This window comes from Trifolium pratense, linkage group LG7 (assembly GCF_020283565.1).
Source record: "Trifolium pratense cultivar HEN17-A07 linkage group LG7, ARS_RC_1.1, whole genome shotgun sequence".
Taxonomy (NCBI): domain Eukaryota; kingdom Viridiplantae; phylum Streptophyta; class Magnoliopsida; order Fabales; family Fabaceae; genus Trifolium; species Trifolium pratense.
The window spans coordinates 55440489-55461765 of record NC_060065.1 but is presented as its reverse complement, the minus strand read 5'-3'; the positions used below and the strand labels follow the sequence as shown (position 1 = coordinate 55461765).

Here is a 21277-nt window from a genome sequence, read left to right as displayed (position 1 = left end):
GTGAGTGAAGAAAAATTAGAAAGAAAAAAAAAAAGACAACAAATTGGCCATGGAGTCAAAGACAAGACGACAACCAATATTTCTGAATTACTTATATTGTGTCTCTCTCCAAACCGTTTCTTAGTTACTACCAACCCTTTTATCTCACTCTTTCCTATATTGTAAGCAAACACTGTAACCATCACAATCATAATCATAGTCATCATTAATTTATTTCCTTCATATGAAGCTTCTATCTAATCTTTTTCCTTATATCTCTATAAATATAACCATATGTTTCATATTGATATATCAAATTATTAGCATATCAAATTATTAACCAATTTGGGAAGGAAATTAAGTTGTGCATATACAATGAGAAAGCCAGAGGTTTCTAGTACTAAAAATAACAACAATAATAAGAAGAAGCTTAGAAAAGGATTATGGTCACCAGAAGAAGATGAGAAACTTATGAACTATATGGTAAGGAATGGACAAGGTTGTTGGAGTGATGTGGCAAGAAATGCTGGATTAGAAAGATGTGGCAAAAGTTGTAGGCTAAGATGGATCAATTATTTAAGGCCTGATCTTAAAAGAGGTGCTTTCTCACAACAAGAAGAAGAACTCATCATTCATTTTCATACCCTTCTTGGAAACAGGTCATTAATATTCTTTTTCACTCCAAAATACTCTATCACATCTCATATATATATATATATATATATATATATATATATATATATATATATAAGCAAATAACATTTTTTTTTAAGATTCATTGAATAACTTTGTCAAAAAAAAAAAAATTTATTGAATAACTGATGTATCTAGTCCATATATTTTGGACTTTGTACATCAGTTATTCGATTACTCTAAAAAAAATCTTTGATTATATATGAAATCGGAATGAATACTTCTTAATATAACCAAATTTAGAATATTCCTGGGTGGAATAATTTCTTGGCCAGACTTTACTTACCTTGCGGCCGAACTAGGGCCCATTTTTCCTTGGAACCAGAGGGTTATAAACAAAAAAAATACATATCATATCATTGAGTAACTTTAGGAGGAACTAGTATTATTATACGCACATAATTTTAAATTGTAGTTGCTTTTTGAGGTGAAATGTGAAAAAATTCGACCAATTTGATCAAAATTGTGGTTGCAATGCCATAGTAGTAGAGACTCAAAATTTATAGAATAATATTGGTTGCGAGCTGTAATTTAAAATCAAGATACAACACTTGTTCTTGCAAGTAGTAATATATAATTATATATCATAATACTTTTCGTAATGCCATAGAACACGCACCAAAAAAAATTGTGAGAGTGAGAACATATACTAGACCCTTACCCGTGCGATGCACGGGTGTGATGCAATTATTTTTATTTTACAATTGCATAAAACTGAAACATTACATATTATCAAAATAATAATAATAATAAAATAGAGAATCCGAAATTCAAAAGATTTATTTTCTAAGGAGAAGTGGTGTGGCATTGTAAGTGAGTGGTTAACTGAAGAAATATTATTGGTTTAAGGATTATGGTTTACTTTACATGAGTAACAGAATGACTATCTAAAATTTATATATACAGGAGTAATATGATATATCTCCGCACAACATATAAATCTATTTCAAAACACACAAAGGATTGGATGAAAAGATATGTGACAAAATCTAAGTCACACAATTGACATATAAATAGTGACAGAATTAGAAAAACTCAAATAAAACAAATAAAATTAAAGGGTACATACCTTTTAAAAATATTCCAAAGGGACATATATGTGAAGAGCATCAACCTCACAGTTCAGTTCGTTTGAGTAAGAGATGATGACCCAAAGCCTAAAATCAAAAATTATAAAAATAAGTATATCAATAAAAAAAATGAATAAATAAAAAAGTAAAGGAAAGGAAAGTAAAATAACTATTACATAATTCAATTAAAAATAAAGTATATATTATTTAATTTGTATCATAATAGAATATAAATACACATATACAGTAACAATTAACTAAACCTATAAATGATGTGCAACACAAAAGTTGAATGTATGATCTGCAACAAACAAAAAATGTCAAATTCTCTTAATTTTATTTGTTATGCAAAAAGTTAATGTTTGCAAAAAATAAAATAACTACAACAAATCATGGTTTTAGAAAATAACATAAGTATTTATACCTGATGCACAAAAGATGAAGAGGCAAGATAATGGAAAGAGAAATTGCACATTATAAGATATGAAAAAATCTATTCTCACATTCAACCGGAAAAACAAATGGTAATCTTATTAAGCACATGATTGAGCACCAGTGGATGAAAATATTTGTTTCTAACATTCGTAATGGTTAGTTAGGAAAATATGAATAGGATACAAATTAAAATAGTTGTAAGCTATATATTAAAATATTGGTAGAAGAGTCCAAGGGATGAAAATTGAATTGTGACTTAAGAGATGAAAAATATATTACCGAGAGTTACAAAGTTAATTAGTGTGTATTTTTGTATTCTCCTTATTATAATATAGTAAGCAAAAATTATTATATTCACCAAAAAAAGTAAAGGCTGAGTAAAAGCTTGAGTGAGTGTATATTAAAAAGCCATAAGTATATAAATGTAGAATATGAAAAGTATAGAGATGACAATAATAATAATAATAACTAATAATAATAATAATAATATAAATGATGTGGCTAAATGAAACAATTTGATTGGTCTAAGTGGATTAGGGTTAGGAGAACTATTTAAGAATTATATATATAGATAAATGCACATTATATTTAATTTTCAATTATGTAAAATCTAGGTTATGTCTTTAATTAGACATTACATTTTCATGGAAGAGGGGTAGATGTTTAGTTGTGTTGTTATTCATGGCTAAAAAAGAAGAATGAATTCTAAAATGAGTGTTATTTCTGAAGTTTATATGTTTGCATGCATGTTACCATATCAAAGAATACAAATTTTCTAAGATACCTAAGTTCAATTTATTTTATTTTAATAAGAAAAACCATATCATCCATGAGAGTGATGAGACACCCACCCACTATAATCCACCAAAGGCATACTAGTATATAGAATAAAATAAAAACATTTTTCATTACATTTTTTTTTCTTTTCTCCCTCAAACAAATGAAAAATTAACAAAGAATAAATGATGTTATATGTTCTCTATCTTGTATATAATATAAACACTTTCAGAATCAAACATGACAGACACACAAATTTTGAGGTTCAAACCAGTAACAACATTCAATGAACATATATCAATTAATAATATAAGCTAATAAGAACTTTGAGTTGAAGACACTCCATATTTTTCTTTTGTTTACGATTTTTAATTAGCTTCCATGCAAAGCATTAATTCCTCCAATAAGATCACATTACACACACACACTAATTATTTAAAATTAAATTATACTAGAAGTACAATATACATTGAGCTGACATTTGAATACGCTTGACTTTTTAATCAGATGGTCTCAAATAGCAGCACGTTTGCCAGGAAGAACAGACAACGAAATAAAAAACTTTTGGAATTCAACCATAAAGAAAAAACTTAAGAACTTGTCTTCAACCTCACCAAATGCAAGTGATGAGTCCTCACCTGAGCCTAACAAAGATCTCAATATACAAGGATCCTATATTTCTACACACCAACATGCAAATTATAACAATTACATGAACATGCCTATGTTCACCTCATCATCACCATCAATGTTGCAAAACACAATTTTCAATACCATGAACATTGATACATTGCCTATGCTAGATCATGGTGGATCATACTTCAACAATGGAGTTGAAATTATTAAAGATTCTTATTTAGAAAATGGTGTGTTTGGAAGTGTAAATATTGGAGTACAAGAGGAAGTGTGCAAGAAAGAAACTAACAATAGTGATTATTATTTTGGTGACATAAACATCAACACTATACTTAACAACTGCAATATTATTGAGAGTAATAATAATAAAATTGAAAATAGGAGTGAGGTAGTGGAGAATTTATATCAAGAACAATTCAATTTGGGAGAGTTGGAGTTTGAGGAGTTGATGAAAGATGTTTCATCTTTTCTCTTTTCTTGATTTTTCAGTTTGATCCAATAATTATGATCCTTAATTTCCAATTATATTTTTTTTCTTCTCAATTTCTCCTAATTGGGATCCCATTTCTTAGTCAAAATTACCTCCAGAATTTATGGACCTTTATACTTGGTGATTAATTTCATTAGAACTAGCTTGTAATATTTTTTTAGTTGATTACTATATAAATAATCTTCTTAGCTTGTAAAAGGTGACCATGAACAGATTAAATTGTTCATACCTTGTTGGCTTAAATGCAGTTTTACCCCCCCTATTTTGAAAAATGCGGAATTTTACCCCCCCTATTTTAAAATGCGGAATTTTACCCCCCTTATTTTATAATTTGTTGGATTTTGCCCCCCCACCAAAATTTTGCACAAAATCTGCTTCTGAGCCTCAAGTTCAAAGCTACGCACAGAACTCAATTTGGATCAATAATTCACCAAACTGGTACCAAAACGACCGCAATCGAGTTAGTTTTCCACAGAATCAAACTCCACTAAATTTGGAGTTACAGAGAGAGATTAATTACTGTTTTAGTGAAGGTCTGTTCAAATTAATTATCGTATGAAACTACTACTGGTATTCTCGTCATTCCTCTCACCCTGTAGCTCATTTTTTAATACTATTTACATGTATGGAAATCTAACGAAATTACCCTTGTTGGCATTTCAATTTCGTCGAATTTGGAGTTACGATGTGTTCGGTAGACGATGTTGAATTTGAAGATCACAAGTAGATTTCTGCAGAATTAGTAATTGGACAGACCTTCACTAAAACGGTAATTAATCTCTCTCTGTAACTCCAAATTTAGTGGGGTTTGATTCTGTGGAAAGCTAACTCGATTACGGTCATTTCGGTAGCCATTTGGTGAATTATGGATCCAAATTGAGTTGTATGCGAAGCTTTGAAGTTGTGACTCGAAAGCAGATTTTTTGCAGAATTTTGGGGACATACCTTCACTAAAACGGTAATTAATCTCTCTTTGTAACTCCAAATTCAGTGGGGTTTGATTATGTGGAAAGATAACTCTATTACGGTCATTTCGGTAGCCGTTTGGTGAATTATGGATCCAAATTGAGTTGTATGCGAAGCTTTGCAGTTGTGACTCGAAAGCAGATTTTTTGCAGAATTTTGGGGACATACCTTCACTAAAACGGTAATTAATCTCTCTTTGTAACTCCAAATTCAGTGGGGTTTGATTATGTGGAAAGATAACTCGATTACGGTCATTTCGGTAGCCATTTGGTGAATTATGGATCCAAATTGAGTTGTATGCGAAGCTTTGAAGTTGTGACTCGAAAGCAGATTTTTTGCAGAATTTTGGGGGACATACCTTCACTAAAACGGTAATTAATCTCTCTTTGTAACTCCAAATTCAGTGGGGTTTGATTATGTGGAAAGATAACTCGATTACGGTCATTTCGGTATCCTTTTGGTAAATTATTGATCAAAATTGAGTTGTGTGCGAAGCTTTAAAGTTGTTACTCGAAAGCAGAATTTTAGGGGGGGCAAAATCCAACAAATTATAAAACAGGGGGGGTAAAAGTCCGCGTTTTAAAACAGGGGGGGTAAAATTCCGATTTTATCAAAACAGGGGGGGCAAAACTGCATTTAAGCCTACATTGTTTTCTTGTTCAACATTTGTAGAGGAATAGTACTCATATATTTGCCGTTCAAAGAAAAATATTAGTTAACTTTGAATAAGTATATATGACAATTAACTTGAATCATGAGATGCATGAAACAAGTACAGTATATATATATATATATATATATATATATATATATATATATATATATATATTCTGGGTATGATAGTTAACTTGAATTATGATAAATTTTCCATATTTATATCTTTAGCTAGTGTTTGGAACACTGTTTAATAATTAATATATAGAGGTTAGAGAGTCATTTGATCAAAATTTGAATATACCTAGTTAGTTGTATCATGAATTGTAATAGATGTTACAGTCTAGAGGTCATTAGTTAAGGTCATACTATATAATAATAATCATTACTAACGTCTCACCAGTACTGAATTAATTGGTCCAAGTGATAGTTAAGGGTTTTAATCGTTGGCGCAGCAAGAAGCATCAAACACACATACTGCATAATTTGCATAGGTTCAAGGCAAGCCTATGAGCATAAACTCTGTTTCGAGCAAATGTGCTTCGAATGGACTGAATGAATTTCGAATGAGGAAGGAATGAATACTCTAGATTGCTAATGAAGAGAAAATAAAATTTTTATTTTTCTACATAGGGCCATTATTCAAATGATACAATTGATCCTTATTTATACAATCTAAAAACACAGTTGCTTAGAAAGCAAATAACAACTTCCTAACTAACTAACTAACTTGGTTTCTAACTAACTTACTTAGTTAGTTATAACCAACTTATTCAAAACTAACAAACTAATATTCTTGTTATGATATTACAATCTAACACTTCCCCTTGATTTCATAACTAGAACACACATTCAAACTTTTATCAGACCAAGATTCTTTCTTAAATATTCAAACCTGTCCAATTTCAATGCTTTTGTAAAGTCATCTGCTAGTTGCTCTTCTGTCGGACAATACTGAAATTCAACCATTCCATTTGCCACTTGCTTTCTAATGAAATGGAACCTGGTCTCTACATGCTTACTTCTCCCATGTGAGATAGGATTCTTTGCTAAGCTGATTGCTAAGCTTATTATTATTTGGTTATACCTTGTGTTTAATGTCTTTCATATTCTGATGATTTATGAATTGAACTCGATCAAGAAACAATTCACTATTATAACACTATGTTTTGTTACTTTAGACATATTGAATTGTTGATTGTGATTTTAGAAATTAATGTTCCTTAAAACCTTCTTTGATTACTATTCCACCTAAGACATATAGCTACTTCTTGGTTCTGGTTTAAGGGTCGCAAAGGCCGAAACTCCTCTTTTTCTTTTTATGACCGGTGTAGTAATCTTTTTGTATGTCTCCAAAACACTTAATCATATGCTTTGTATCGTAAGGAATTGAGTACTCCTAATACTTCCTTATAATAAAATTTTGCTTATAAAAAAAATATATTGAATTGTTTATATTAATTTTCTTTTTTACTAAAGTTTTTATATTAATCTTAATCTCTGAACTTAGTTTATAATTATTGACTATATTTAATACACTTGCTATAATTCTATTAAAAAAGTTCCCGCTTCTTTTCTTATTTCTTTCAAGAAATAGTACATTTCAATTATGAGGGTGTCGCAACAAAAGAATGGAATCATGATGTTATTAGCTCTTTATTTGATCAACAGACTGTCGAGAAAATTATTAAAACACCGTTGGTGCAGCAGGTCAATACAGACAGATTGGTATGGAAGGCTGAAAAGAAGGGGAATTATTCGGTTAAAAGCGCGTATCGCTTATGTGTCGATGAGCTAATCGATAATTCTCATCTTAAAAGGCCCGGTTATTGGTCAGGTATATGGCGACTCAAAGTCCCTCCGAAGGTTAAAAATCTAGTGTGGCGAATATGCCGTGGTTGCTTTCCAACTCGGGCCCGGCTGCGAGATAAAGGAGTACATTGTCCACCGAATTGTGTTGTGTGCGACAATAATTATGAGGATACAGAACATATCTTGTTTACTTGCCCTTTATCTACCGAAGTTTGGCGGGCCGCTGGGCTATGGGATAAAGTCGAAAGCGCTGTGAACGAATCAAATCATGCCGTTGATGCAATTTTTCTGCTATTACAACAGTTAAATGAGCAAGATGCTGCTCACATGGCTGGTATATTGTGGAGTTTGTGGAAACATAGGAACATGAGGTTATGGCAAAATACAGTAGAAACATGTGCTCAAATTCTGGACCGTGCCTTTCATTTAATTGAGGACTGGAAGCATGCTAATAATAACAACAAGCACATGCAGCAAACAATTGCCACCGTGACTGCATCAACAACAACAAACGACGAGCTTGCCACAAACAATAACAACAGGGTTGATCGTGTAGGGACTGTTTGGAAAAAACCGACAATTGGTAGATACAAGTGCAACATTGACGCGTCGTTTTCGACTCAACAAAATCGCGTGGGATTGGGAATGTGCATTCGTGATGATGAAGGTCGGTTTGTGTTAGCCAAAACTATGTGGATTTCACCAATATGTAGCGTGGACTTAGGTGAGGCATTGGGACTCTTTCATGCCATCAATTGGGTTCATGACCTTCAACTTCAAAGAGTGGATTTTGCACTTGATTCAAAAACAGTGGTTGACTATTTCCATAAGGGAGGGCCCAATATTACTGAGTTTGGGGATGTGTTGAATGAATGTATTCGTCGTTTTAAGTCATATTTCGAAAACTCTCGTGTTGAGTTTAATAGGAGACAAGCGAATGAGGTAGCTCATGCTTTAGCCAGGGTAGCCCCATCTATAGCTCGCTCCCATGTTTTCATTGATGTACCGACATGTATAAGTCATTTAATTATGAATGAAATGCTATAAGCATCCTTTTCTCAAAAAAAAAAAAATTATGAGGGTGTCGGGTGGAGATGGGACCAAACTATGGTTGTACTTGGCATAAGAAGATAATGTTTATGTGGGAAACTTCTTTACTAGATGATCTTTTGATGGTTTTGGAGAACACTGGTAGGAACGGGGGACCGGAGAATGGTGGCATCTTTAGAGTAACATACATCATTCACGAGTAAGATGTATGTTACCGTGAAGATCCAGTGTCGCGAGGTAAGAATGATCTGACGGTCCTGATCAAGAGAGACATGATCCAGTGTGGCGAGGTTCACGGGATATCCCTAGTCTGTTGAGTTGAGCAACGTTGAAACTTGAAAGAGTTGAACTCTAATAACTCAGTCCGGAAAAGATCTAAATCAAGAGAAATTCCTAGGTGAGTCCACACCTAAGCATTAATGATTAAGCACAACCAATTAAATAATTACAAATCATTAATTTATTAAAAAAATTACAAGTAATTAATAGTGTAGTAATTAATAAAACTAAATCTCTTTAACCAAAAAAATAAATTTAACAAAACCAATTCTTTATAAATAAGGAAAAGAAAAAAAAATTACATGTGCATTTTATATTTTGATTCATATTCATACGCTCAACATATTGTTTTTTTTTTTCCATACTAAGCTTTCTTTTTATTTTATTTTTACTAATTGAAACCTTGCATTTATATTAATAAGCTAATTCAATTAGTTTATAATTTATATTTTATATTTCACCTAAATAATAGTTTATATTTTATTATTTTTCTCTCATTTTATTCCTATTTTCTTAATTACTTTAAAATAATTAAATATTTTTTATGGCACTTTATATTAATAAGATAATTCAACCGTTAATTTTACTAAATAATACAGATTGAATTATCTAGTTTATCGGCTATAATTTATACAATATAAGTTTGTTTATCAACTATTCACTATTTCTTTATCAAACAAATTCATAATAGTTAAGACAATCCTTAAGTTTCCAAAAAATATATACAAAAATAATAATGAATAAAAATAACATAAATTCTTTGGTACCCAACCCAACTAATATTGTTGGGCACCACTATTTCATACCCAAAATTCTTTGAAATATGAATTATGTAAATATAAGTTAATATCAAAATATGATATTATACTTAACGGATATTCAACAATATATTAAGTATCAAAGTGTTCACATAAAAATAATTGAAACAAAGAAATTAAAAACAAAAAACAAAAAGAAAGAGCTTAGTTGAAACAAAAAATATATATGAGAAATTAGAAGGAAAAAAATTAATAAAGTGAATAGCACATGTTTCTTGACATCTTTTTTTTCCCTTTGTTTCTTTCCTTATTTATTGAGATTTAGTTTTAATTACTATTCTATTAATTATTTATAATTATATAATACATAATAATAAATTGTAATTATTTAATTAATTATGTCTAATCATTAATGCTTAGGTGAGTACTCGTTTAAGAATTTCTCATCGAGTGTAGACAATTGTGGAGAGAATCTAAAGCAATAAATTATGATTCAAAAGTTAATAAAACTATGGTCCACCAATCGGTCAATTAACGTATGAGTCCAAACAAACGTTACACTTTGAAACTATTTTCCTACTTTCCATTTTCTCCTTATTATGTGGATGTAGTACCTTTCCAGTTTCCACACGAAAGAATGCATGAGACACGTGCCAAACACTAGTATACATGCAATGACACTTCCAAAACTTTTGACCTCAAAAATTATTCTCGTACTAGTATACCTCCACCACATACATACATCTTGTATTTATGAGCCATTCATGCCACACAATCATAATAATAATAATAATGTAATAATAACAATAGTTAATAAGTGTCGCTGTTGGTTATGAAGTGGGTCGGATTTGAACTCCGATCATCCTATTTATCCACGGATAAAATGAAATTTTTGGCCACTAGGTTATTTGACAAAAAAATAATTAATAAGTTTCACATTGGTTGTGAGATGATCTGAATATATATTTATAAAGTAGAGACAATTTTTATTTTACAAATCGATTTTGTAGAATTGAGTTAGACATAATGATATCAGAACCATCCATCATTTATATCTGCGTCTCAAGTCCACGACGCGAGAGGGTGTGTTATAAATTATAATATTAATAAGACTGTGATTGAGTGAAGGACAAATAGGTTCATATGATTTAAAATTTATAATAATATCGGTACTACTGGAGAAGATTATAGTGGAAAATAGGCCCTACATTAACATATTCGTGTGGACAAGTCCAAACTTATTTCCTTTTTGTCCTAACAAGTCCAAACTTTGTTTATTTTGTTGCTAACTTAAATATGTTTCTGTTTCTCTTCTAGACTTTACAGTGTTCTTCTTGTTCCTTTTGCCAATGCATCACACACTTTTCTCATGATTTTTTTTTTCTTCTACAAGATTTTGGAGTACTTTACATGCTTTTCACCTGTTAATTTGAGTTGAGGTGTGTGTAAAAGCCTTCCATAATTTCATTGATTTCAAAGCCTTAAGTTAGTTTGAAATTTTAATTTTTAGTTTTCTTTTCATACTGATGGTTTTTTATAGTTTGTTTTTTATGTGATTGAGAGAGTCTATATATGAATTTTGATTCTTTTGCAAGTGTTAGAGAATAATATGTTAAAGCATCTTATTAATTTTCCGTCACTGTTGTTAAGTTGATTCTTATTCTTTGATACATATTTGATTATTTTGTTATGGTAAGTATTTAACCACATAATATGGAGAATATATTCTTGACTCTAAATTATGATATGTGAATGTTAATATTCTAGATAAAAGAAGAACACTAGTTCCTAGATATTAAGCTCCTTTTGTATCAACAACTTCTTGTTGTAACTATAGTTCTGTTTTTCACCAAAACAGTGAATTTGGCTCTCCAAAGATGGCTGAGAAAGAGAGTTTGTTTTCAGCAGGTGATTGGATGAGAATACCAATTAACACTTTCTTCAAGGATGTTAGGTATAACATTTTTGTACCATCTTTGAACATTTTTGTGACTTTTAATGGTTTAGAAATTTCAGCTCTAATTCCCCTAATTAGCATCATATTAAGTGGTGCAGAGTGATTGTTATGTTGAAATTTACCTCACTTTTTTAGTTCATTTCTTTTTCAGAAGTTGTTTATGAATGTTCTTCATATATGTGCTTTGATTTTCTTCTTACTACAGATTAGTATTTAAATTAGACAGTCTTGGTCGCGAAATATTGTCAATTGCATTACCTGCTGCAATGGCTTTGACAGCTGACCCTATTGCTTCATTGGTTGACACTGCATTCATTGGCCAATTAGGTATGTCGCCATGTTATTATAGTTTTTTAGCTTTGAGCTTATGACAAATCTTTCTTCGATTAAGTTTATTGTCGAAAAAAAAGTCGGTAGGCATGGCGTTCAAATTAGTAGAACAAGAAATCTTCTGTCTTATGTGTATCTGTGGGATAGTTCTGATAGGCTATATTGATAAAATCACCTATATGATAAGCACTTATGTTATAAATGCTTAATTGAGTTGTTTATCCAAACAGGGCCAATGTATTTGAATTTCTTATATATAATGAATCTAGAGTTGAATATTATTGGTCCTTACAGGTCCGGTGGAGCTTGCTGCTGTAGGAGTTTCCATAGCTCTCTTCAATCAAGCATCAAGGATAGCAATATTCCCACTCGTCAGTGTCACAACTTCTTTTGTGGCAGAGGAAGATACCCTCAGCGGAGCAAGCTCGCAGGTAGAAGAGAATGGATGCTTGGAAGCTGCAACACCTCCGGATGCTGAAACCAAAGAGTTTTTACCGCAGAAAAGTACACTGTTCTTCTATTTTTATGATTAGTTTGCCGAGCATTGCTTCTCAATAGGAAAGTCGAAAAAACTTTACTCCTGCTTTCCTGATTAGTAACATGAATGTGTTCACAACTCAGATTTGGTTGCTGAAAGCTTTGATATAGTTAAGGATGTTGAACAAAAGAGAAGGTATCTTCCTTCAGCTTCGTCGGCGTTATTTTTCGGAGGTATCCTTGGCCTCATCCAGGCAATATTACTTATTTCTGCAGCAAAACCTTTATTGAACTTCATGGGAGTAACTTCTGTAAGTACTTTTGTATAAATCGCTTATATCTTTAGTCATTCAGCCTCGTATCAGCACACGATGATTGCCAAATAATATTGGCCGTTTTATTTATACAGGATTCTCCTATGTTACATCCTGCACAGCAATACCTGAAATTGAGGTCTCTTGGTGCTCCTGCAGTTCTTCTTTCGTTAGCGATGCAGGGAGTTTTTCGAGGATTTAAAGACACCACAACTCCTTTATATGCTACTGGTATGTATTCCTTGACAAAATAAATTTTAATTTGCCATCATCTGATTCTAATTACTATTTTTTATCGTAATCTAGTGGCAGGAGATGCGACCAACATAGCACTTGATCCTCTATTCATCTTTGTTTTCCGCATGGGTGTCAACGGTGCAGCCATTGCCCATGTTATATCTCAGTACGTTTTAAATGGTTGCGATACAAATGTGTTGATTATAATTTATTTAATACGGATCGAATGGATACTTTATGCAGAACTATCTTGTCCGCTGTCTCTCAATTTCCTTTTGCTTCTTTTGATTTGTTCATCTCTTACTTTCATATTTACCGCAAATGTAGGTATTTAATTTCAGCTATACTCTTGTGGAGTTTGATGAAACAAGTTGATCTTATACCTCCAAGCATCAAGCATCTTCAATTTGACCGATTTCTCAAAAATGGTAAGGGCTTATATTGTGCTTGTCCACGAAAAGTTCGTCATATTTCATGAGGACATTGTAGAGATAAATTGTTCATTATTGTTATGCAGGTTTTCTATTATTAATGAGAGTCATTGCTGTAACTTTCTGTGTGACACTGGCTGCATCATTAGCTGCGCGTCACGGATCAACATCCATGGCTGCATTTCAAGTCTGTCTGCAGGTTTGGTTGGCAGTGTCTCTTCTTGCTGATGGTCTGGCTGTTGCCGGTCAGGTGAGTTATAATTCATTACTCTCTCCACTAAAGTATCTTGTCGTGTTATCAAAGCATTTTTCGTGTGAAAAATTGGAAACTGATGAAACATTTATGCTTATCTGTCCTATCTACCAATGTATCCGCTCCTAATTCTTGGCACGATATGCAATTCTTTGGTCTCAGGCGATTCTTGCAGGTGCATTTGCTAACAAGGACTACGAAAAGGCCACAGCGACTGCATCCCGAGTATTGCAGGTGTTCTTTTTGAAGACATGTTTTTTTAGTATGAGCATAAATGTCGCTCGCAAGTAGCTTTTTGAATACATTGAATTGTAAATTTATCTAATATATAATTATACTGCAGATGGGTGTGGTTCTAGGAATGGCACTTGCATTCATTCTTGGAACAGGATTGCACTTCGGAGCTAAACTATTTACAAAAGATGTCGATGTTATCCACCTCATTAGAGTTGGCATCCCGGTAATTTTTCGTTTTCAAATTTGAAAGGATATATTGGTAATCTATATTTTCATCCCTCCATAAAGTGGAACTTACATTCATATTAACTCTTTTTCCAGTTTGTTGCACTCACTCAACCCCTAAACTGTTTGGCATTTGTATTTGATGGTGTCAACTTTGGGGCATCAGATTTTGCATATTCAGCTTTTTCCATGGTATGTATATTCTAACATGTTTTAATATGCACTAATCTTATCAACTCGTTAAAAATGATACAACTTCAATCTATGTAGCACCGATACTTCACATATTGAAGACGTGTGTGGTGTCTGGTACATGTCGGTGTTCAACACTAACACATATGATTATATTTATTCAATTTTCTCAAATTTTTACTGGTGTTGAAGTTTCGGTGTCGTATCTGGTGTTGAAGTTTCAGTTTTCGTGTCTATTTCAGTGTTTCATAGGTTTCAATATCCAAACTCTTGCTACAATGTTTTGTTTCCTTGAGTAATAAGCATTGTTCATTCGCAGGTTATAGTGGCAATTATTAGCATAATTTGTCTACTTATTTTATCATCTGCTGGTGGATTCATTGGAATTTGGATTGCTTTGACCATTTATATGAGTCTAAGAGCATTTGCTGGCTTCTTGAGGTAATTAATCTCAAAAATACTTTTATCCTAATGTTTTCTTTCATACTCTTCCAACATTTGGATGATTTAATTCAATCAATGAACTATATTGATGCAGGATTGGAACTGGATCAGGACCATGGGAATTTCTTAGGAGTTAACTTCACTAAGAATGCAACATAATCATGGCTTATTATATTTGGCCACAATCACAATTTCATTGTGGTTCACATTATTATTAAAGGGATAAAAAATTTCCCTAGTTTTTTTTAGTCTTTTGGATTGTAAATCCTTTGAAAAGAATAGGCATTGTGCTTGCTTGTTGAAGCATTGGTTCAAAATCTACCTTTGCTTTAGAAGATGTATAGAATAAACCTCCTAGTATATATCTCATACTCTTAAGAAAATGACATGAAATTTAGGATCAACTTCTGTTTGTAACCATGCAACAAATTGGAGTTTTTTCTACTATAAGAATGAATGAAATGAAAAAGAGAAAGATTAAAAAACTTGAGTTCAATGGAGATACACGATATGTATGTGTGTAATGACAAAAACTTATGATATTGTCGTGCAAGTCATATTTGTAACCACACTATGGGCGGACGATGGGAGTGATTAAAAATGTCAATTTCATTACGGTGTTTAGTTATTCTTTAATGTCATGATAATCTTGATTCGGTAAAAAAAAAAAAAAAATGTGTAACCACAATTTATAAATAACTAAAAATTGATGGATTCACAATGCAACATTTTCTTCAAAAGATTTAAAAGATACACATTTCAATATAAATCATGTTACACTCACAATCAATAAAAAAAAAAAACTCATTATTTTACCTCTTCATACAATTAAATTTAATTTTCATCTATAAAAATTAGGTTCAGTTTTAAATTTGATTAGTATGAATTTTCAAAATAGTGAGGAAAAAAAAAGAAAAAAAAAGTAATATCTCATTTACTAATTAACTTATTCACAATATATCATATTAGGTAATTGCATAAGTTGGTTCAGTCGATAAGAAGTTGACTCATATTTTACGATAATATAATTTTAACTTTTCCTACCAACATTTGCTTGATGTTTGATAACGTCATACTTTGGTGAATCTTCGCGAACCAACTTACCTAATTTTATTTTTATACAAATAATTTTTCTATAATGTTTTTTATTAATATCATTTATTTTATTTTATTTTTTTACCATTTTCAATTTCATATACACCATCTCGTATTCTCGTCGTTGTTAACTCCATATCAGGCAGTGGCCGCCGCTGAGAAAGGAAGAAATTTGGAAAACAATGGCGAATGCATTAGCTACCAAAATCAACACTCTTCGAAACTCTTCACTTTTCAGTTTCATCAGAACCCTATCCACTTCTTCTCCTTCTTCCGACGCCGCTTCCGCTACTACAAAGAAATCAAAGCGAAGAAAGAAGAAGAATTTTTTCGAGGTGGCTCAGTTTTTACCTAACTGGGGAATCGGATATCACATGGCCAAAACTCACTGGCAAGAAGTTTCTTACGAAATCACCAAACTCAATCTCTATAAGGTTCTCTTAATCTCTTCACATTTCATTTTTTTTCTCTTCAATTTCATAATCTTGTTATTTTTTATTTATTAAAAAAATTGTTTTTTTTTTGTAGGATGGTAAACATGGAAAAGCATGGGGGATTGCTCATAAAAATGGTTAGTTTTTAGTTTCTTGAATTGATTTAGTTTTCTTGTTATTCTAGTTGTGCACATAAACTGTTTGATAAATGTTCTGATTGAGAATTTTTTATATTTTTTATATGGTTGATTAGTTATAATATATGCTATATCAAATTCAGTTGATTAGAGCCTTAGTTTAATATTTCGGTAGCTAAGTGGCCAATTTGGTGATTTTATGGGCTAGCTAGAGTTAAACTTGTTTTTCATACGACCTGTTTCTGGTCAGATTATGAAGTTAATATCTTTATGGTTTCGCATGCCAAAATTTAATACTTGTTGTAACTAGAATCGCTCTGTTGGAGAAATGACATTGCTTGTAAAATAAGAAATGCATTCTCTTTTAAGTCTAAGTAGAACATGGCTGATTGTTGCTCTTTTCGTCATAATCTTATTCTGTTTGTTTAATATTGGTTTTTCATATAGAAGTCTTAATTTCATTGTTTTTTCCTTATCGTTGAGCTTGAGCATAGTGAATACATTTTTTAAAGAACCATTTATCAACTTGTTTTTTCCTTATTGTTATATTCTTGTTTGGGGAAAATTTATTTAGAGTTCTAAAGAACCTAAATCCAGATATTCCTTGGGTGCACATTGTTGATTGTTCTAGTCCTCAAATTATCTTGCCATTTTATGAGTTGTATTTTTAAAGTTTTAAATCATGAATGAGTTTATGAAAGAATGAAGCTGGATGTATTTTTGTGTGCTGGAACCGTGGAACTTGCTTGTTGAAAATTTACCAAAAAGTTATGTTGATGCTCAATAAGCCATCTTATTTTTAGGTTTAAGATGGTACCCCAAAATATGCTTTAGTTAATATAAGTATCACAAGGCCATGATCATTATAATTAGGAGATTTACTCAGCTTAACTTGAACATTGGGTCACTTACCCAGGCTGTGCAGAATGGCTTTTGGATTGTTTCTGAGGATATCAATCAACATAGAACCATCTGTTGTACATTCCATTTTATTGCCTTATTTTGAAGGGGCAGGTTAATTTATGACAAGATGTAGGGCAGTGACTTTTTGCTATTTGCTACTGTAATAGATGATGGGGCATCTAAGATGTTTAAAAGAATGTTTATTGATAACCAAATCTTCAATTTAGTATTTTTATTGGTAATAGCCATGTTAAAATGTTCTACCAAGTTACTAACACTGTTAGATACTTGTGATTTGGTTCTGGATAGTAAGAAAATCAATTATCCTTTGGAAATTGCAATTTTTGTTGAGGCATAAAAAGGATATATTTAATTGAAACAAAGAAGAGAGAGTATGTCCCATGGAAGGATCAGAAATCTATCTAAATAGAAAAGCAAAGGCAGCTAAAATAAAACAAAGCAGTTAAATTTATTTGCCATATTAGTGAAGAGGTTCCCCTGAAACAACCATATGAATGGAGCTCCAAAGAGAAGTCTTAATGCTAGTCATATCACGAAACTAATCTAAGTGTTTGAGTTTAATGGTATATGGAGAAAATTTATGAAATACAGTGATAGAATCAGCTTTTTAGTATCTAGGAAAAAATTATATCAGACAGCTAGAAATAGAGAAGTAAACACTGCTGTATTGAGTAACTCTGAGAATCAAGATGATTCTATGGTGAATGTTTACAGTTTAAGTGTAGGGAAATCGAAGTGCAGAAAATCTAAAGGATAATAGGCACTCCGAGAGGCCTAAGCTCTCCCAAGAATAACAACCCAATTTCCATTCTAAGCACTACTCACACACACTTCTATTACATATACTATCAGATATATATTCTCTCCCTTCCTAACAATACCACCTGGCCACGTCACAACATTCCCACTTAGAGGCCGTTTGTTATAGCTTATTTTAGGAAAAAATCATTTTTTTTATAAAAATAATCACTTTTAAATGTTTGGCATCTGTTTGTTACGGATTTTTAAAAAAATCAGAATCTAAAAATAATCAGAAAAGAAGCTGTTAAGAGTAGCTTCTCAAATAATAGATTTTTTTTAGAGGAGAGAGAAAACAAAAGTTAAAAGGTGAAACTTATTTTGTAATAAAAAAATCATTTTACATGTTGTATCCAAACAGACTAAAGATTATTTTAGTGATTCTTACTATAATAAACAAACCCAAAAAAATTCCACTTTTCTATAAAATCTCTAAAAACTAATCTCTAAATTATTTTTTATTAAAATCACTATTTTTTTAATCCGTAAACCCTAAAACCGTTATAGCACTAGCAAATCATCCATTACTCTTATTCTTATGCTTCCTCACATACACCTTCCCATAACTATAATACAGATAGGCTTCAGCAACCATGAATCAACATGCCAAGTGACTGCATAAATTGCAATCATGATAAAAACCTTAGCCTATGCATTCCTGCTGCCGACACTTCTGAATCACATTACCAGAAATAAACTACTCCTTAGTGAAAGAACTTTCTTATGTGTTCCACAAACCGTTCATTCTATAAGACAACTTTTCATTTTCTGAATTCCTTCATTTTTAAACAAACTTGTATACTTATTAAAGATTCTTGGTTAACTCAAATGGAAAAATAATTATTTTCAATATGCTTGTTGTGAAATCCTTGTCATTTCAGTGATGAATAACCAACCAAAGAATACTAACATTTGCTTGATGAAATGTAAGGCGGTAAAACAACCCAGAGTATATGCCAGTTGTATCTAGAGCATCTTATTTTCTGCTGATGAGATAAATTCCAAAAGTTTGATGCGCATTAGCTTTTTGGACTTTATGACATGCAGTTTTTGATAGAGACCCGATTAGAGGTCATAAGTAACAGTGGGATATTATGTAATAAAGAGAGTTGTAAGAATATTATGGTAAATAATGAGTGGGGTAAGAGATTTAGTTGGCAAGTTGTTATGCTTGAGTAGTATAAATAGTAAGGTGAGTGAATTGTGGAAGGTATCAAAGAATATTGGAATGAACCACTATGGTTAGGCAGAGAGAATTTTCTCCTCTGAGGAGCTTGGCTCTGGGGTTTATTGGGGATTATTTCCTTTCTACAGTTTCTTTGTTCATCTTCTATTCAATACACTATAGTTTCACTGTTTGATCTATTTCTCTTTTATAGATTCTGTTCTTAATTTCCGGGTTCTTAACAGTTTTATGAATTTTATTATGAAAATGGTATATTAGTCACACATCAAAGTAAATGGTATGTTAGTGATGGGTTCGTGTATGAATAATATGAATGAAAACAGTAAGATGAGTAGAATAGAAATGAAAACACTGTAATTGTATTAGAATGGATGAACAATTACAAGAGAAAGAGTAATGGAAAAGATAACAAACTCATAGCAGTAGCTAGCAGCCACAAAAGCACTAGGCTTCCCTCAATCACCAAGATGGTGACCCATTCTTTCTAACAGAATTCTTGGATGCCTTATTTTCTCTCTATGAAACAACTTATATAGCCGTGCTCTCCATATCTTAGGTTTGGGCCTAAAGTCAAGGCCCACTTCATGATCCATGTTTCTATCAGTTAGTAGCACAGCTGAGATTGTCATATTTCAGCTTGACTTAGGTTGGGTTCCTTCTGAGTACCACTCCTTGCAAATGGTCTTAGATTTCAAAGTACAGGGTCTACTACACAGCAGTTATGATTGAAAACATCTTTGACTGGGTTTTCATTCGAGATTAAGGGTTTCTCCATTTGATTAGACTCTAACCTAGAAAATGAAGATGTAGTATGTTTCATGTGTGTAAAAATCAGGGTATTGCATATCAGCAGGGTTTTCATTCAAGTGTTATTACGTTAATGCTCACATTTTTATGACTTTTGATAGAGAACTCAAGTAGGAGCTTGAACATGTTCTTAATTTTGAATGCTTTGAGGTCAACTTTTTCTTTTTCACTTGTGTTCCATGTAAAATATATGTTCTGTTATAAATCTCATAAATTTGGCTTATCATGACAATTATGTGTTGCTTATGTGGAGCTTAGAAGCTTCACTATTCAATAAATTCTTAGATGAAATCTGTTGTAGCAATGACATGGTATGAAACATTGTGAGTGTGCATTGAATGAGTTATTTTTCAGCATTTGTCCTCTGGCATGCTTTGATATCATATTATTGCAGGTTTGCCTTTAGTAGATGCTCCGAAAAAAATTAGCGGAGTTCACAAGCGTTGTTGGAGGTACCTCCCAAATGTAGTTAAAGCATCAGAAAGCTCACCAACCTTGACAAGTTCCACAGACAGTGGATTAAAAGTTGAAACCCAAGCAAGTTAATGCTTTGTAGTGACTTTGGATTTCGATTTATGTTAACGACATTATGCCTTGTGTCTTAGATTAGATTTTCAACTGGCATAGTTGTTTTTCACTATGTTAACATTTTGGTGTCAATCATGAAATATACCTTGCGCATTTGTGTTGAGGTTCTTGTGCTTCTTTCATTTAAACTTCTGATTAAATGACCTCTTGACCATGAAACTTGCTTTGGGAGAGTAAGCTGAATGGATTTAATTCTTCTATCTTTATATGTACTTTTTCTTGACATGTACACTTGTCTTTTTCCTTATATTTTATAAGGTTAAATATGTTTTTGGTCCCTATAGTTTTTTAGAATTTTGCTTTTAGTTTTTTCGCACTTTTTGGTCCCTGAAAAATTCATATTTAGTTCATCTTTTTATTAAAATAATTTAAACTTTTGCAAAAGAGATTCATATAATATACTACCTTCGTCCCTAATTATAAGACCTTGTTTGACAAAAATGTAATATTCATTTACCTTGTTTTGACTGTATTTTTTTAATAATATATAAATGTAAATATTAGCATATAATATCTTGTTCAATTTGTTTTGATAATTACTTTCAAAATATTAAATTTTTATAATTTTTATTAATAGAAAATTAAAGATATTAGTGATCAAAATTGTGAATT

The 21277-nt window shown here is 31.7% G+C and overlaps 3 protein-coding genes across 3 annotated transcripts; all 3 read left to right on the top strand.

Annotated features, from left to right (window-relative positions):
* Window positions 1–299: 299 nt before the first annotated feature.
* LOC123894018 (transcription factor MYB46-like) lies at window positions 300–4234 on the top strand. Its single transcript, XM_045943880.1, has 2 exons — window positions 300–638; window positions 3462–4234. The coding sequence occupies exons 1-2, from the start codon at window positions 355–357 to the stop codon at window positions 4069–4071; spliced, it is 894 nt and encodes a 297-aa protein (XP_045799836.1). The 5' UTR covers window positions 300–354; the 3' UTR covers window positions 4072–4234.
* A 6444-nt stretch (window positions 4235–10678) lies between these two features.
* Window positions 10679–15113, top strand: LOC123894017 (protein DETOXIFICATION 42-like). Its single transcript, XM_045943879.1, has 14 exons — window positions 10679–11038; window positions 11458–11553; window positions 11762–11883; window positions 12181–12390; window positions 12508–12674; window positions 12773–12908; window positions 12984–13080; window positions 13242–13342; window positions 13432–13595; window positions 13761–13832; window positions 13942–14058; window positions 14157–14252; window positions 14572–14693; window positions 14791–15113. The coding sequence occupies exons 2-14, from the start codon at window positions 11477–11479 to the stop codon at window positions 14831–14833; spliced, it is 1524 nt and encodes a 507-aa protein (XP_045799835.1). The 5' UTR covers window positions 10679–11038; window positions 11458–11476; the 3' UTR covers window positions 14834–15113.
* Window positions 15114–15874: 761 nt separating this feature from the next.
* Window positions 15875–20865, top strand: LOC123894016. The gene is made up of 3 exons (XM_045943878.1): window positions 15875–16225; window positions 16320–16362; window positions 20472–20865. The coding sequence occupies exons 1-3, from the start codon at window positions 15974–15976 to the stop codon at window positions 20621–20623; spliced, it is 447 nt and encodes a 148-aa protein (XP_045799834.1). The 5' UTR covers window positions 15875–15973; the 3' UTR covers window positions 20624–20865.
* The last annotated feature ends 412 nt before the right edge of the window (window positions 20866–21277 follow it).